The sequence below is a fragment of the Miniopterus natalensis genome, chromosome 11 (assembly GCF_054644295.1).
Source record: "Miniopterus natalensis isolate mMinNat1 chromosome 11, mMinNat1.hap1, whole genome shotgun sequence".
NCBI classification, from domain to species: domain Eukaryota; kingdom Metazoa; phylum Chordata; class Mammalia; order Chiroptera; family Miniopteridae; genus Miniopterus; species Miniopterus natalensis.
The window spans coordinates 72,320,895-72,337,882 of record NC_142091.1 but is presented as its reverse complement, the minus strand read 5'-3'; the positions used below and the strand labels follow the sequence as shown (position 1 = coordinate 72,337,882).

At 53.4% G+C, this 16,988-nt stretch overlaps 2 protein-coding genes across 3 annotated transcripts; both read right to left on the bottom strand.

The window, feature by feature from the left end:
- Positions 1 to 395: 395 nt before the first annotated feature.
- Positions 396 to 2,080, bottom strand: COX8A (cytochrome c oxidase subunit 8A). Its single transcript, XM_016216372.2, has 2 exons — positions 1,866 to 2,080; positions 396 to 723 (listed from the first exon to the last, which is right to left on the bottom strand). The coding sequence occupies exons 1-2, from the start codon at positions 1,977 to 1,979 to the stop codon at positions 628 to 630; spliced, it is 210 nt and encodes a 69-aa protein (XP_016071858.1). The 5' UTR covers positions 1,980 to 2,080; the 3' UTR covers positions 396 to 627.
- A 6,129-nt stretch (positions 2,081 to 8,209) lies between these two features.
- NAA40 (N-alpha-acetyltransferase 40, NatD catalytic subunit) lies at positions 8,210 to 16,197 on the bottom strand. 2 transcript variants are annotated; one of them, XM_087821943.1, is made up of 8 exons: positions 15,510 to 16,197; positions 14,523 to 14,575; positions 12,093 to 12,188; positions 11,847 to 12,005; positions 11,589 to 11,672; positions 11,116 to 11,193; positions 10,728 to 10,840; positions 8,210 to 8,830 (listed from the first exon to the last, which is right to left on the bottom strand). In XM_087821943.1, the coding sequence occupies exons 1-8, from the start codon at positions 15,696 to 15,698 to the stop codon at positions 8,775 to 8,777; spliced, it is 828 nt and encodes a 275-aa protein (XP_087678069.1). In that variant the 5' UTR covers positions 15,699 to 16,197; the 3' UTR covers positions 8,210 to 8,774. The 2 variants fall into 2 exon arrangements, with proteins under 2 accessions (XP_087678069.1, XP_016071856.1); XM_016216370.2 differs by having other exon boundaries at positions 8,210 to 10,840; positions 15,510 to 16,190.
- Between the last annotated feature and the right edge of the window lie 791 nt (positions 16,198 to 16,988).

The window sequence follows — 16,988 nt, the reverse complement described above, 5'->3', positions numbered from 1 at the left end:
TGGTGCCCACCAACGGAGGACAGGGAAAGCCGGCCCCATAGGAACAAGGCTTCCAGCAGCAGAGTTGGTACCAATGGGATAGACACAAACACATGGCCTTGAGCTTGGCAAAACCAAGGGTGCTAGAGAAGGTAAGCACAAAAAGCTGCCCAATGACAACAGGCTTTGTTTACTCAAGTAGCCAGAAAACATTTCAACACACAAAAGCATGCAAAGAAAAGAGCACTCCCTGACAGCAGGGAAAATGGCTGAGCACGCATAACCTACCACTGGACAGTCAGCCAGCGGGGACATGAAGCCAGCCAAGCCCTCTTCTCCACACCCCCACCCAACACCAACCTCAGCTTAAGTATGGAGGCAAAAGCCCAGGTCAAAGGCACGATGAGTTTCTGAAGCAAGATGTAAATAAATTTTATTGTTACAAGGTGGGTTCTACCAAGCAGGGCCTTATAAACCGAAATATGTGGTCCCAGGATATCACAATGGAGAAATCAAGAGGTCATGTTGCAGAAGAGGTCACTGTAACTGAAGGACACGATCCAGGGGAGGCTGGCCAGGAATGCAGCAGACATGATCAGGGCAGGCGGGGGCGGTCAGGTCACAGGGTGAGGGAGAGGACAGCCCCCTTCACTCCCGCTTCTTGTAGCTCTCCAGGTGAGACAAGACCCAGCCGGCGGGCAGGAGGATACACAGGAAGCAGGAGGTGAGCCCAATGGCGATATCCTATACAGAGCACAAGAAAGAAGGAAGCCCCTGAGTAAGGAATAGCTAGGCTTCTCTCTGGCTGTCTGAGCAGCCTTCCCAGGCAGCCGAAAGCACCGCTCAGAGTGAAAATTCAGGTTCCGGAGGAAGAACACAGCAGATTCAAGGCCCACTCCGGGCCTTGAAGTAAAGGGTCGGATGTGGCAGCGGGGGCCAGCCTGGGTTAGGATCCTTGGAGAAATTCACCATCAATTATAAAGTGAAGGGACAGGAACAAAGAATCAAACCTGTTTACATCTGGTCTGCTGGGACCCAGGAACCTTGCATGGGCTGATTAACTGTAAAAATGCACCTTCCCTTCCTTGCCTTAAACCCCCACCACCACCTCCTTTCCAGGACTGCTATGCAAACTTCGGGGCTAGGGATAAAAGGCTTTTTACAGCCATTTCCACATTCTCTATAGCTAAGATCACAGCAAAACTTGGAGTCACACTTGAGTTCAAATTTCTTCTTTGCCACTGAAGGGTGTGACTTTTGACAAGTCCTAAAATTTCAGTTCCCTCAACCATGAAATGGAGACAATGGCCTTTCCCCTCGGGGTCACAGGGAGGGCTGAATGAGACCAGCACAGCAGTCTTCGCACAGTGCCTGGCACACAGAGGGCACTCAGCGGATGTCAGCTGCAATTATCACTGTTATCTCCTCAATCGCAGCGATCTCCCGGCTCTGCTCTTAACAACAGGCCTGCTAACCTGGATTCTGAAGACATGCATTCAAGGCCGGCTCTGCCATCGAGGCAATGTATAACTGCGCCAGACAGGAGGAAGCTGTCATTAAGGGTTAAACCCTCCCACACTTCTGGGAATTACAAACACCTGTTGGGGTCCTCCTGTTCCCCCCTCCCTTCCGTAATAATTAACAGCGGTAGCAATTACTATAGTCGCTGACAGTCGTCAAGCACCCCAATGAACCGACTGACAGGCTGTGACCCAAGACCCTGAGGCTGGCTGAACGACGGTGGCCCGGGCACTGTCCCCTGCGCCCTCCAGACACGCCCAAACCAACAGTGCAGCTCCCCGCTGCGCTGCGGGCCGCGAGGTCCAGTGCGCCGGACCCGGCCGCTCCGAACCCGCCGCGGGACTCCCGGTCGGGCCGCTCCTCACCATGGTCCCGAGCTGCTCCCGCGGAGGCTTGGAATGGACCTGGGCGCGCGGCACCAAGAGCCGCCGGGCCGGGCTAGTTAGGCCCCTCAGCAGCAGCGGCGTCAGCGCAGACATGACCGCACAGAACGGATTGTAGACTACCAGTCAGAGCCCAAGGTCGGGAAGTCAAAATGGCGGCCCGGAACTTCCGGAGCTGGGGAGGCCGGGAAAAGCAGTCCCGGAAATATTCCGGAAATGACGAAAGGCTACGCCTCCCGCCCTGGTCAGTTTTGGGCGCGTTCCTCGAAACAGCCAATCGACGCCATTCCTACCGCTGGTGGGCGGGGCAAGGAGGGTGTCCCTAGCGGTTATGCCCCGCCTCCAAAGCGGCCTGTCTTCGTGAGTGAAATCTGTGGTCACCCTATCACATTAAGTCAGAAACCTAGGCGGCCCTTTTTTTTTTTTTTGAGATATTTAAAATTATTTGTTTGTTTAGTTTTAAAATATGTCTTTATTGATTTCAGAGAGAGAGGAAGGGAGAGAGAAAAACATCAATGATGAGAGTCATTGATCGGCTGCCTCCTGCACGCCCCCAACTGGGATCGAGCCCCTCCTGCAGTGAGGACACCCCACCAACTGAGCCACAGCGGCCAGGGCCCCGCGGCAGTCTTGACTCCTCCCTCTATTCGTACAGTACTCAAATCTCTCTCTGGAGAAACCCCCACCGTCCGCCAGGCCCCCATTGTTTCCGGCTGACACTAACCTCCTGACTGAACTCTCCTTGCTGTTACCCCTAATTCCCGTATCCAGGCGGCGGCAGCTGACCTTCCTGCCTGCCTCCTTCCTTTCCTCCCTCTATCTTCCTTCTTTTTAAACATAAATCTAACCAAATCACACAGGCCTTACCTGTGCAATCCCATCTTATCTTCACAACAAGGAGATGCTATTATTTCAAATTTTTTTACAAAGGAGGAAAAAAGCCTGGAGAACTGGCTGACTGACCTACTGAAGATCATGCAGCTACGAGGCTGCCTAGACAGGATTCCAGGGCAGGTCTACCCGCTCCAAACCCATACATTTAACCATCACACATGCTGCTATGGAGGAGAGTTTCCAGAAGTTCCAGCTGTGATATTGTGGGCAATAAGATCAAAGGCTGCGGTAGGGGGTGGCATGAGGTGAGGTGGCAAGGGACTGAAAAATCAGGACCTTTGGAGAAAACTCAGCCCCGTGGGCATCGGGAGGGGGGCTCGCAGAAAGGTGGCGATGGACCCAGAGTGAGTGCCCCTAAGGGCGGGTTGTGCCTGAGCCTCCTCTGGAGGAATGGGCTCCCAGGCCCTGAGCTACCCAGGGCCCCCCTTCACCCCTCCCCCATCTCCCTATTGGTAATGTCCACCAGTCTCAGCCCAGCCCCACCCCCAGGTACCAGCTCTTTGCCCTCACCCTGCCCGGGGCTCTGGCAAACAGCCCAGGACAGATGCTTCTAAATCTCCCTTTCCTGTCTCAAAGGGCACAGCCTAGGGGCTCAGGGCTAGGAGGCCCAGGCCCCAGCTGCCAGCCTCTAGGAGAAGGGGCAGGGACCTCCCAGCTGCCCTACTGGGCTTTGTCCTGTGAACAAAGTAATAATGCCCAGATTAGAGCACAGCCAGGCAAGCAGCCCAGAGGTCCTCAAGGAAGGAACCGCCTTTCTGTGGTTTCCTGGGTTACTCTCTGGGGAAATGCACGTTCATCTCCTTCGCCAGAGGCTGGAGGAAAAGGAGTCAACGTTTGTGGAACAGGCACATCAGCACTGTCCCAGGGCTTTCCGCATGGCCCCTGCCATGGGCTTCTCTCAGAAACCCCATCAGAGAGGAGGAAAGAGGCCGGCAGAGGTTAAGCACCACGGCTGAGTCTACAATTGCCAAGGGTTTACACCTAGGTCTATCGAACTAATACTAATGTCTCTGCTCTACCCCCAGACCCCCAGCAGCCCACTCCTCCCAAACAGCAGGGACAGGCCTTTCACAATAGCGTAGGGCACCCTGTGGTGTTTTCTGCAGGCAAACACTGTATGGCAGTGAAAACAAACTACAGCTACAGCAAGAATGGTTCCCACAGACATAGCATTGAGTAGAAAAGGCCAGACACATAAGAGCAGACTGTGGTCCTATTTATATAAAGGGTAGCAGGCAGGACTAAGGGGGGGGGGGGTGACAGGTAGCAGGGATCCTGGGGGAAGTGGGAAGGCAGGCATAGGGACCCGGAGAGGCATGATGGGGCGCTGGGTTACACAAATGTGCTCACTCTGTGATAATTCCATCAGGAGTGGCTGGACATTCACAACTTGTGCACATTTCTCTGTGCCTGTTATACTTCAGTTAAAAAAAGTTTTAAGGAAGACAAGAAAAAAAGCAAGGAAAACAATGTGTGATGTGATCTTGTTTTTCTAAAGCCAAGAAACTATCTAGAGAAATAGCTGTGCACAGATAAAAGGCTGGGAGGACACACGAACACGACAGTGGTGGTGTCTAGATGGTGGTGGAAAACTTTGGTCTTTTTTCCTGCATTTTTCCGAGATTGCACATCGGGCACTTCTTACAGCACTAGGGTAAGCAAGCAAGAAGAGTGGGGTTCTCTGGTCCAATGAGGGAGGTTTGCCCCAGGGGTGACCAACTCCCTGGGAGGCAGGGACCTTGACCAGGTTTCCACAGGGCAGGGGTCTCCTCTAACACCCTGACAACTGCTCTGCTCTGTCCCACCCTGGGGCTGCCCACCACACTTGGACAGCTGGGAGTCTCTCCCTGCAACAGGGGGAAGCCTAGAGGTCTCAGCCTGGGTCCTGATTCTGACCCAAAGGCCCAAGCTGTCCCCCCACCCTCCATTTCCTGAGTGGGGCAGTAGGAACAGATATCAAGCCTTAGGAATAGGTAGGGGAGCTGGTCCCTACTCCTAAGACTGGCTTCACAATCTTGGCACCGAGGTCCTGATGGTCATACATGGGCTGGAAAGATCCCAGGTGCCCCAACCCAGAGCTGGGCCCCAGGCTCACAGGCCCACAGGCCATACACGGGTGCCCTCATAACTCAGGCCTGGCACTGTCCACTTAAGGCTCTGGCCCAGCAACTGCTGGCCAAATATGGAGCTCGTGAGTCCTAGGGAGGGGGCTGAACCCAAGCCCTGTGGGGCCAGCAGGTAGAAATCCATCAGCACCCCCCCACACACATTTTCTGGAGTTTGCCACCTCCCAGAGCATCTGACACAAAGCTGGTACAAACTTGAGATAGGGGTCTCCAGTCTCCCCACCTGGCCAGGACTCTCCTGACATATCAAGTGGGTGCCAGGCACTGAGCCCTGGGGCTGGCCAGGGGGAAGGCTGCAGGGTGAAGGAGCCCACCTAGTGCTCTCAGGGCAGCTGCGGCTTCTCTTTGGGCCAGGGGGGACTTCCTGGGGTGGGAGCAGGGGCAGGGGCCCTAGTAGAGTCTCAGGGAGGGCCCAGTGTCCAAAGGAGGAGGGTTTGAGAGGGGCGGGGGTGGGTGGGGTAGGGGGAGTGGGAGTGAGGACGGGCTGCAGGCCCAACACTGATTTGCTGGGTTACCTCCCTTACCTCAGCTCCACCATCTGAAAAATGGGGAAATTCCTGCAAAGTCCAGCAAGAGAAAGGGGCAGGAGGGGTCGGCATCATGGAAGAAAAGGGCCGGTTTGGGAAACTGAGCCAGCACTGGTCTGGGATGTCCCCAGCAAGAAGCAAGGAACCCCTGGGGTGGAAGTGGGACTGGGATGATGTAGGATCCTAGAGGGAGCGTCCGATCTTCCTGGAGTACAGCTGTCCCCAGGCTCCCAAAGCCCAGGGGGTGGACCCTGATGCAACTGTCAGGCAGTGACATGGAAGAGGCGCAGAGGGAGGGGCTGGGGGGTGTTGCTCGCCCCAGTGGGATGTGGCTGTCCTGCTATCCTGGCTGGAAGAGCCCCAGGGGTCCTGTGGCCCTGCAGATGGCTGGAAAGGCAGGTGGCCAGGGCACAGGGAGGATGTGGGCTGGGGGGGATGCCTGCCCACAGCCTGCCAGGTGGTGGTTAACCGCTTCCAGCCTGTGACCCACAGCCAGTGCCATGTGTGACGAGGGCTAGATCACCTCACTCGTGTCACAACTCAGGCTTAGCAAACGCCGGCTCACTGGGGAGGGAGGACCCATCCTCAGCTCCCTGAAGCTGACAGTCAGATCTCTGAGTCCCTGTGCTGCCACTCCCCTCCACACCAGCCCCCATGGAACAGAAGGGTAAACTGAGACCCAAAGGGGCGGGGCTGCTAGGTGGGACCACCTCCCAAGCACACCCAAGGCCTCCCCTTCCTGTCTCCCCTGAGGGTGTCATGGTGGGCATGGGTCAGAAGGACTCATATGTGGGGGTGTGCCCAGCAAGCATGGATCCTGACACTCCTGTGCCCTGTGGAGCATGGCATCATCACCAGGGCAGCCAGCAGGGGGCTGGGGCACAGCCTGCCTCTCTGTCCATTTATCACCCTTTCCTCCCCCATTCAGCTGAGTGGAGATCATGCAGGTACATCAAGGAAAAGCTGGGGTACCTGGCCCTGCACTCTGAACACGAGCTGGCTACAGCTGCCGCCTCCTCTCTGGAGAACTATGAGCTAGCTGCACAGGCAGGTTGTCACCACTGGCGACAGGCGCGTCCCCTGCCCCCAGCCCCTCTTCCAACCCTCCTTTATGGGTAAGCCTCACGAGGCAGCCGCTCCTCCATATTAGCCTCAACTCCCCCCACCTTTCTTGGCAGCCCCTGCATGGCACAGAAGGATTAATACGAGCAAACATTCCACAGCGCCCAGCACACGCGAGCGCTGAGCGTGAGATGTCACTTGCCTATCGGGCTCACTAAATGCCAGTTTCCTCCCTGTCACAGCCAAGTAGCAACATGTTTGCTTCTGCTGTCCAGCCCACGAGGCTCCTCCCAGCACCTTCCCACCTATCCAGACCGTTGTCCTCAGGTCGCCGAGGAGCCGCCTCTGTTGCCCTCAGAGAGGAAGCACAGGGAGCTAGAGTAACGCTGCCCTGTGTGACCGGACCGCCCCCAAAGCCTGGCAGTCAAACCGTTCGGTGCCAGGCTCCTTCCACTGGGGAAACCGCTCAGGCTTTGACCACTCATCCAGCAACTGTGCCTCCTGCTCTACCTCTTGCTGAAGGTGTGGCATTTAGGCAAGTGCCCCTTGAGCAAAGAAGCCTGAGCTGCAGCTGGAGGCAAGGGTGGAGGCAGAGGTCGAACGCAGCCGCTGTGGAGGACCTAAGGGGCCCTGGCCACTTAGGAGGGTGAAGGGCGCAGTTGAGGGAAGGGCCCCACCCTTTCCAACCTTGGCTTTTACCCTGCAGCAAGGGAATGGTCATTCCAAGGAATTCCTGCCTGCGATGAAAACAGCCTTCAAGGAACAAGGAGCTTTTTGTCACAAGAAATCTGTTGTATGATGAGCCAGTGAAATGTTCAAGGACCAAGACACCTTTCTTTGTGCCTCAAAGATAAGACAGTGCACAAACCATCCCCTGGGTGTGTCCCTGCCCACAAGGCCAAGGCCACAACATGCTGGCACCCTGCCATTTCCCCAGATAACTGACCCCCCAGAGCACAAACACTCCACGGGGAGTTCCATCCTGGCCTCCCTCTCTACCTTCCAGCAGATGTGATCACCACGCAGGAGGGTGACAGGCCAGCCCCTTCAGTATCCACAGGAAGTGCTTCTGAGCCCTACCTCCGGGCCCACTTCCTGCCTCTCCTCCCAGCTCACCCTGGGCCAGGGCTGGCAGGAGTCCCGCCTGGGAGAGAAGCCGCATGGCTCCATCTGTCACGCTTGAGGGGCTGGCCGGAGCCTCCCCCAGCTCATAACTTTTCTGCCCTGTCAGGCCTGACATGAGTTACCCTTCCTTTGAGCCTTTGCCTTTTGTGAGTGGAGGAAAGAGGGGGTTGGAATCCTTTCAGGACACAAAGAATATTCTGAGTAACCCAATAAAGTAAAAGGGAGGAAACACTGACACTCTCATCTATTCAACTCCCACACAGTATACTGGAATTTATGTTCAGCCACAGATGTCAGGTATCACAACGCCTGGCTCAGGGCTCTCTCCGGAATGACCTCTACCAGGGCTTCTGGGAAGTGGGAAAAACACAGGCATTCGGTCTCAGTTCCTAACTCTGGCTGCTCACCAGACACCCAGAGGTTTCTCAGGGAAGAAGGTTTCACCTGAAGCTTCTTTTACAGGAAGGGATGTGGGGCCATCACAGCTACATGCCCCCCAAGGTATAGACCCAACTCTGGGGCAGTGTGAAGATCCAGGGTGTCCCCAAGCCCACACTGTCCATGGCACCCCAGCATCTGGCACTATCCCAGCAGCTGAACAAAGTATCTTTTATTTGTGACATACAAATACAACCAATGCAAAAAGAGGTCACTTTTCCCCTTTGATTCCAGTGATAACAAGTTGCTAAAGAAAAAATATATATCAAGGAGGAGTTTATCTTCAAAGTTTCCTCTAAAAAACCCAGAAAGGGTTAAAAACCATACACATTCATATGCACATTTGACATCAACAAAAATAACCTGAAATAGAGTGAATACAACTAAAAGAAAAATCTTAAAAAGTATCTTAATGTGCCCCAAATGAACGATAAACAAAAAAGCCCAGTAAAGGCCTGCTATGCTTCTCATAACCAAGACCTGGGAAGTGGAGAAAGACTGCGGGTGAGAACCGAACGGGCTCAACACTGACAAGAGTGCCCTGCTAGTCTCAGGCAGTGCCTCGCCCGCCCCTGCCCCGACCTCCAGGGCAGCCCTTCGGGAAGTGGCCAGCAGAGGCTGGACCAGCAGGGAATGGCACCAAGCACCCCAAATGGATTCGGTGCCAGGTGTCCAATGATTGGAAAGACAACATACACTGAACTCACCTTATGTGGGATTTACACTGGGGGTTCCTTTTGGTCCCCTTGAGTGGGAGGTATCAGAAATCCATGATCTAAGACAATAAATAGTTATCATTCTGTGTCCTTTGAGGGACAGGGATTAGAGGAAACTCTTCCTAAACATGCTCTGTCATTCCATGATTCTTGGAAGCCCACCAATGTCCTCCCAGAAACTGAAACTCTCTCCCTCGGGTAAAATCCCCCGAGCCAACAGGACAAGGACATGGGTGGGCTTATTCCAGTGTAAAGCCACAGGGCCCTCTCCAAGGGAGTGACCCATCTCACAGCTGGCAGGGTTAAGAGCATTGAGGAGTGCTCAGCGGGGCTGGGCTGGGTGAAGGAGGCTGTGTGCACAGACCCCCGCACAGGCAGGGAGCTGGGGGAGAAGCAAGAACAGCTCCGGGGAGATCTGTCAGCAAAGACACCCGAGTCAGGGCAGAGGGTGGGCTGCGAGCAGCCTCTGAGGTCAGGAGGACCCACAGACCTCCAGGACAGCGACTTCACAAAGGCTAGAGCTTTAAGACACTCCCTAAAGCAGAGCTCAAGGATGTCTAAGGGAGGCATTAGGTGCTTTTTCCTGGATAATGATTTGGTCATTTTTTCCCTGGAGGGGGAACAAGGCCTAGAGATTAGGGCAAGTGTAAGCTCTGACCCCACACCCTCTATCCTGTGAGAAGAGGAAGGCCTTCTCCTCCCCAGCTCCAGCCGCTGCCGCAGGGTGATCCCAGAGAGAGGAAAGCAGCTGATGTGGCCACCTAGGCGGCCCCGGGCCCTGCTGCAGCCTGAGCTGCTGGCCAGGGCAGTGACACTAGTGCCTCACTGAGGCAGCGAGGGGAGAGGCTGGGGAGCGCAGGCAGAGGGCCTGCTGCTGGCTGGGGGCTCTCTGAAGAGGGAGGGATGCCCCACCTGCAGAGAGCTATCAGCACCGAGATATGAGAGGAAAGGGCACTGACTATGCCAGGAACGAGAGGTCCTCGTGGGAGAAGACAAGGGGCTCCCTGCTGTTATTCCCCCCCTGGAGAGTAAGAACAGAGGTATCTGGGGTGGGGGTGAGAGGCAGGGGGAGAAAGAGTAGTGAGGGGCAATGGAAAGACAGGCAGGACCTCTGGCTTTTTCCTATGAATTAAAAACTGGAGCCACTGCCATAAGATCAAGAGATTAAGCTTAGAATGCAGCAAAGTCCAAAATGCAGCAAAGTCCAAAAGCCCAAAGAAGCAATGTCGGTCCCACTCGGCAACTTCTTCCTGGTCCTCTCAGCCCCTCTCGCTGGCAGCGATGGAGAGAGGGAGGCAGCTTCCTCCTGGAGTCGGCTGGTCCCCTGGGACGACTCCACTCTAACTGCAGATGCATGAGCACAGCTAGAAAGAGCTCCCGTGCTTCCCTGTGCTGCAGCACAGACCTTCCCAGTCTCCACCAGAGCACTCCGTGCACGAAGCAGGAGTCTCTCTGAAGCCTCTCTAAGCCCAGACCTTACACCAAGTCCATTTCTCTTTGAGGATCAGCCAAACCCTGACCCAAGGCTCCAGGACTTCCATAAAGGTGGGTATAACACTCCATTTGTCCAAGTATGTGTGTGTGTTGGGGGGGTCCAGGAACCCAGCTACAGAGAAGTCAGGGAATCTTACACTCAAGGGCACAAGAGTGGAGTGAGAAGGCAGCCTCCATGCAAGGATGACTTCATGCCCAGCCCCCACCAGCTCATCCCTCAGCATCCTCTCCTCTCTGCTCCCTCCTGGCACTCTGTTTCTCTAGGAGAGAGGAGGAGGAGCAGCTCAGACTACTCCTTCCCAGGGTTCTGTGCTCTCAGGGCGCAGCCTGGCACATGCAGGGCTGAGGAGGCCACAGCTCTGAGGGCACCTGGCAAGTGGCATGAGACCAGGGGAGAGGGCAGGCCTTGGAGAGAGTGTTCTGGCTTGGGAGTTCAGTGGCAACAGCCACCACAGTGCCCACCCGCATGGGAATGCTGACTGTCCCCAAACTTGGTCCTCCGGCTCAGGATTTCGTAGGAGCAGTCCTCCCCACAGCAACCAGACATGCTGGGGGAAGAATCATCGATTTCAAATCTGCAAGGAGGCAGGAGGAAAGGGTTGGTTGCAGGGAGCTGACTGCCTTCCTCCCTGGCCCAAGAACTTTTCCACCAGCCATACTCATGAGACCCCTAGGAGTGAGGGGGCAGGAAGAGGGCAGGAAATCAAGCCAGAGGACACCCCCAGGTCATCCACCAACCCCCAACCCTCATGACCACTGGACAGGAGCTCAGGCATCAGGATGAATGGGGGCCAGGACCAGGAAAAAGGCAGTGTGGTGGAAAGTCCCACACCAGGGCCCAGCTCCTTACTGCAGCGCTTCTCTGAAGAACTGGTAGGCGCCATGATTGTGCTTAAATACGGTTAACATAACCTTCTTCATCTGTGTGCTAGAAGAAAGCAGAGAGAATACCTTGTAGAAAGAGACAGATGCTAAGTCATGCTTTCTCTCCCGGGCCTCTGCCTGCCCCTCAGAAGCACTTCTGAGCCCTGAGTCCAGCCTCTGCCTGGGGCTTCCCTGACAGGGGCTGATGAGACTGTACGGGCAGTCGCCCCCACCCCCACCTGACCAGCTTCTCCACTTCCTCTCTGCATCCCCATTGTGCACTGAGGTGCATGTACAAAATCTGGGGTCACAGCAGGACAGGGAATATCTTGCTGAGAGGGTTCTAGATGCCTTTCTTCTGAAACATTCCCGTGAGCCTTGTCCTCCACGGAGTCACACAGAACAGCAGACAAGTCAGGCAGCTCCTTCCAATTGTGTGACACATGCAGTGGCCCTTACCTATTGGCCATGAGCTGCAGAATCTGTATGAGGAACTTCCCCAGGCCTTTCCGCCGCACCTTGCTTTCCAACTGCACTTCATAGCTGGTGGAGAAAGCAGAGACATGAGCATGAAGGGGCTGCAGGGCCCGTCAGAGGAGCCTGTGGCCCCTGGCAGCCCACAGACTGACAGGCACAGTGGACTGTGCCACCCAGCTGGAGTGCCCAGGGCAACACCAGGGTCTCCTCCCCACACCGCACCGCAAGCCGAGCTCCTACCAGTACAGGACTTCATCCCCACACTCCACGTCAAACCGGAAGTGAGAAAAAGCAACGGGGACGGAACTGTTTTCCCAAGCGATGAGGTACCAGGCTCGGTCATCTGTCATTTCCTCCCGTTTTTCTCGGTCCTTCCAGCCCCACTCGCTTTGCTCATACCTGGGGAAGTGGGGGGCAGTCAGGACCGGAACCATGGGAGAGGAAAGCCAGCCTGGAGAAGAGACCCTGAGGTAAGGGCGTGCTCACATGGTTTGCATGTTGGTTTTGGTCAGGTCAAAGGCCCAGTCCACGGTGGTTGGCTCCAGTCCAGACACTCGCTTACATTCAATGGAGACGTTTAACCTGAGAAGAAAAGGAAGTATTTGAAGCTGGCTCCAGCCCAGTGCTGCCCCACTGCCCAGAAAGCCTAACAAAAAGGGTGCCTGGTCTGTTAATCTACACAGAATTGCCAAGCCTTGCCTTGCCTCCCTGGACATGACTACAAAAGATGCCTGTTAAGGACCTAAGCCTTTTGGGCCAAGATTAACAACTGTCATCACAGGCGCACCACCTGACCACAAGTGCCATTTCCTGCCTTCCCTGCAGGGCCCTTATCAGACTCGCTCGTTATAAACTTCTGTCCCTCTCTGCTGCCTCTTTGCTCCCTCCACCCTGTCTTCTGTACTTTGTTACAAACACTTGAGTCTTCTCTGTTCCCTTAGCTCCTGCCCTCAGGCGTATTTCCTGTTGCCTTCACCCTGAACAGACTCCTCACTGGACTCCCCTGGGAGCTCTTCCTTCTTATCTACCACTCTCCTTTGAAAGCATCTGGGTGACCTCCAGCCCCTCTAAGAAGACTACGGCTGACACCCCCCCTCCCCCCCCCCCCCCCCCCCCCCGGGTGCTGCCTGCCACCTCGTCTGAGGACAACACAGGTGCTCTCAGCTGATCAGAGCAGAACAGGTCTAATCCCACACTGTTTTCCTAAACTAACAAGTGCTGTAGTCATTAGGTATCACAATCTGCCATTTACTTCTACATGAAACAAGTAAATCATAGTTCAATACCTCGGCCAAACTGGTAACTCACATTCTCTAGGTAGTGCCACATTCTGAAGGGACTGAAGTCAGCAACTTCAAGTCCTTATGGAGCTCCCATACCAGTATCTTTCAGTGACCTTTGACACAACCCCTCAGAGGATGTTCCCACCTCACCTATGCTGAGTGGTGCACCATGTGAGCTGCACATGTGCTCAGGCTTGTAAATTTGAAACTTCCTAACTCGAGAGTCTTCCTTTCTTTGTAAATAGTGAACATGTAGTAGTCAGAAATGCCCAAACACAGCACTGCATCTGTCTCAGCTGTGTATTTTCCAAAGGGCGGTTCACATGTATAAATTCTCTGCTACTCTGAGTTCTTTAAGTTCATGAAAGTAGGATCACAGCCACACAAACACACAAAATTCCAGGCACTGAAGGAGCCCGGCGTTGGCTGGCAATGACTGCCTCCGAGCTGTTCCATATTTCTGGAAGTCAGTGGGAATGTGGAATATGGAACATTAAGAACTATCACAGGAAGAGATCTCTAAACTATGTCAAAGGCCTCCCCAGAAGCTGAATTAAAGCAACCTCAGGAACTGTACTGCATCTGATCACAGGCAGAGAGAAGAATGAATAAACTAATGTGATATGATGAAATTCAGACACAGCTATGAAAGGCAAATATAGTGCTTCCTACTAGTCTTTGCTTCATACTTCATATATTTACATTTGTCTATCTTGTTCATTAAACTACTCATACCAGCTGCTATTTACAGAGCTAGATACATTCTTTCCTCCTTAAAACAACTGCAAGTTTGGCATCTTCACTCCATTTAAGAGATTAAAAAATGAGGCTTTCAGAGTATGACTGACTTGTCTAAGTACAGTTAATAAGAGGCACAGTTATGATTCAAACCCACAGCTGTGATTCTCTAAAACCATAACCCCCATTTCCCCCCCAGCCAACGCATCTCTGGTAAAACAGATTAGGCTTTCTATTTTATAAACCAAGAGGACCGAAAGGGGAGGGGTTTTATGCAGATCCCACAGTAAATTGGATCAGTAATAACAGTAGTAGTAACAGCTAACACTGATCTAGCTTTTAGTGTGCTCCAGGCACTAATGCTTTACATCTAATCCTCCTGATGACTGCATTAGGAAGATACTACTGTTAGACCCATTTCTTATTAGAAAATTGAGGCACAAAGAGGTTAAGTAATTTGTCCAGGGTCACAAAGACAGTAAGTGGCTTTTAACAATTATACTATACACTCGGGAGAAAGAGCACTGGATTGGAATTAAAAGCCCCTGCGGCTGCCAGAGAGAAACTGTAAACTCAGAAATCTCATTCAAGTCCTCCGAGCCTGTTTCCCCCTGTATGAGTCAGCCTAGATGATTTTTAAGAGTTTTAGCTCTGTGATTCATTGTCCGGAGAGAATAACAAGGTCTAGGGACGTCAGTCTGAGACCATGCAACCTCTGCTCATTTGTGGACTCCTCCGTCACCCTAACTGGGGGATTTTACATCAACAGGCACTAGCCGCCGTTTCTGCTATTTCCTAATGAAGAAGAGGAAACTGTGAGTCTGAGACACCTGCTCTGGAAAGGTGGGTTCCTGAAGACACTCAGAGGCGAAGGTTAGGGATGCTGACCACTCACCCATTTCGGTCATATTTCTTGAACACCGGAAAAGCCTCTAAAGGGTCTCCCAGCTGTGGAGGGAAAGAAAAGAGGAGTAGCACAAACACGCTGGCAGAGTCGCGCGTCTGCCCTGACGTCCGATGCTGGGCAGACCCACATTGTGAGGCTTAGCTCCTGCACCAGGTGCACCCCTCACATGGACTCTCCACCTGCCTCAGCTCTGAAATCACATGTAAGAGGGAGGCTTTGGCAAGGGGGCCAAAGAGAGTTGAGTTAGCTCATTGACAGGACAGGAGGAGACTTTACTAGCCTAGAACTAGTACTAGCCTATGGGCATACAACCTGCTCACTACTCACCTACCCAAAGGAGAGAGATCACTTGACCCTCCTGTGTACTTCTAAGAAGCCCCCACCTAATCTCACCTGGTCAAAACCCAAAACGGAAAATCACATTCCTGAGCCATATCCTTATAAACATGGACTGCTTACAGAGGGGGCTAAAAGAACAAGAAAAAATGGGATATGAAGGGGCAGGAAAGATGATCAGAATCTCTCTGGTTCAGTTTGAAATCCGGGCCCATGTGGTGCTTAGGTTCACAGCTACCCCTCCTCTAACTGCAGCCCCTTGAAACCAGGTGGGTGCATCTTCCTGGTTCAAGAATAGCCTCTGGTACTTCATGGGCAGTCAATAAATGTTTGAAGGAATGAATGAGAAAATTATACCACATTTTATGAGGGAGGTTTCCTCCCCAAAATGCAAAATCCTGATAAAAATATCTCCAGACCCTCTACTACTGGTAAGGAGACCCACAGAGAGGAGCAGCCACTTCCATTTGAATCCACATTTCCCTGCACATGGGGCCCAATCGCTGGCCCACCTGGAAACTCGCCCAGGCTCATCTTGGCTTATTTAACACAATTCTGCCACATGGTGGCGCCAAAAGAAGTAAAATTAAAAACCAAGTTGAAGTCACCAGAGGGAGGGATTGGGAAGAAGGGAGTCACCCTGTTGGCTGCGTCCACTTTGGCACAGACGGCATCCATGGCTGCTCGCTCCTCCAACCTCTTCTGCTTCTTCTCCTTTGCTTTGCTTGACTTCCTCTGCAACAGAGAAAAGCAAAGTTGGCTTAAAGGGCTGTGGTCAACCAAAGGCTTGACTTTCCCTTTGAGAAACGGAAGGGTCTGTCCCTGCATCCACAGACCTGGCCTCAGCAGCAGGAACTTTCAATCCTGGCTGCCATACACTTGTTGGGCTGCAAAAGACCCAAGAGTGTTCTAGTCGTGAGACTTTGAGAGCATCACTAGACTTAGCTTCCTTGTCAGGAAGAGTACTGACTCGTGGGACTGTTGGGTCACTGTGAGAGCACGAGACAATACTCCACGCTCCAGGCAGATGCCTAAGAATCATTCACTTACCCATTCCCTCCTAAGAAGGGAACAACTCATTTCAGATAGATTCAGGGCAGGTTTCAGGGAAGAGATGGCATCTGAGGTAGCTGTTCCTATGTGTAAGTATTCAAAGCCTTTTCAGTCTCTTCCAGCTTCAGGAGACAAAGCTCTGGTCTGGGGCAGCCCCTCTGGGAGCTGGGACCCTTTTTCAGCTAGGGCGAAGGCACTCTGGTTAAGGGGACAGAGCCATTCCCCAGAAGTGCGGCTCAACCAAGGCCAATGAGTGGCAGGCACACTGGGCACCTAGTAGCAACAGGGCAGAGTGAAGGGCCCCAAGGCGTTCACCTGGGGACAGAGACATGCTGACATGTGGTCAACAAGGCCAAATTGCAGCCACACAGGCAGCAGGGAGGGGCAAAGGCAGGCTGTCCTTGCAGAGAGTGGCAACAGTAAACCACACACAACTGCAGCTAGAGTAGATCCCATTCTGAGGCTCGTGTGGGGTTCTCTCAGGCCTAAATGGACCCTCTTGTCCTGTAAAAAGCTGCTAACACAGGGAAAGAGCCCAGCTCTGGAGTCTGACAGATCTTATCCAAAGCTTCTTTCTGCTCTTCAGTCCCTGTGGTCTTCAGGCAAAACACAGCCCATTTCCTCATCTAATGAGTGGGGCCCTTAATACCTACCTGGAGGTGTTAAGCCCATGAGGGTTAACATAGCACATGCTCAATAAATGACAGTTCTCATCCTCACACCCAAGAACCAGAGCAGCACACACATCTGCAGGTGCTCACCCACCCAGCTGAGTCCAGAGGCACCCCAAAGGCACTGGTAAGATGGCTGAGCTCATCAGAGAGAGGTTCTACTACCTCCAGTCACACCTTAGTGGACACTGATTGGTCCCAGGAAAAGGCAAGTTGAAAAAACAGCTGCTGGGAACGTTTCTCAGAATAAATTCTACCCTCGGTTCCCCCAGGAATGACATTGCTTGACTCCTACTTCAAGAAACCAGGAGGCAAGAGTTCAGATACCAGGAACTCACAGGGATTGCTCTTCTAGGTATAAACTCGTCCAACACCAGCTATTTGTTATCTGTAG

Excerpts from the sequence above, each read along its gene's own strand:
- NAA40 (XM_087821943.1), bottom strand. The coding sequence starts at position 15,698 with ATGCAGGGACAGACCCTTCCGTTTCTCAAAGGGAAAGTCAAGCCTTTG. Across the intron at positions 12,006-12,092 it reads AAAACCAACATGCAAACCAT|GTATGAGCAAAGCGAGTGGG; the intron begins GTGAGCACGCCC and ends CCACTTCCCCAG. Across the intron at positions 11,194-11,588 it reads CTGCAGCTCATGGCCAATAG|CACACAGATGAAGAAGGTTA; the intron begins GTAAGGGCCACT and ends GCTTTCTTCTAG.
- COX8A (XM_016216372.2), bottom strand. The coding sequence starts at position 1,979 with ATGTCTGCGCTGACGCCGCTGCTGCTGAGGGGCCTAACTAGCCCGGCC. Across the intron at positions 724-1,865 it reads GGGAGCAGCTCGGGACCATG|GATATCGCCATTGGGCTCAC; the intron begins GTGAGGAGCGGC and ends TGCTCTGTATAG.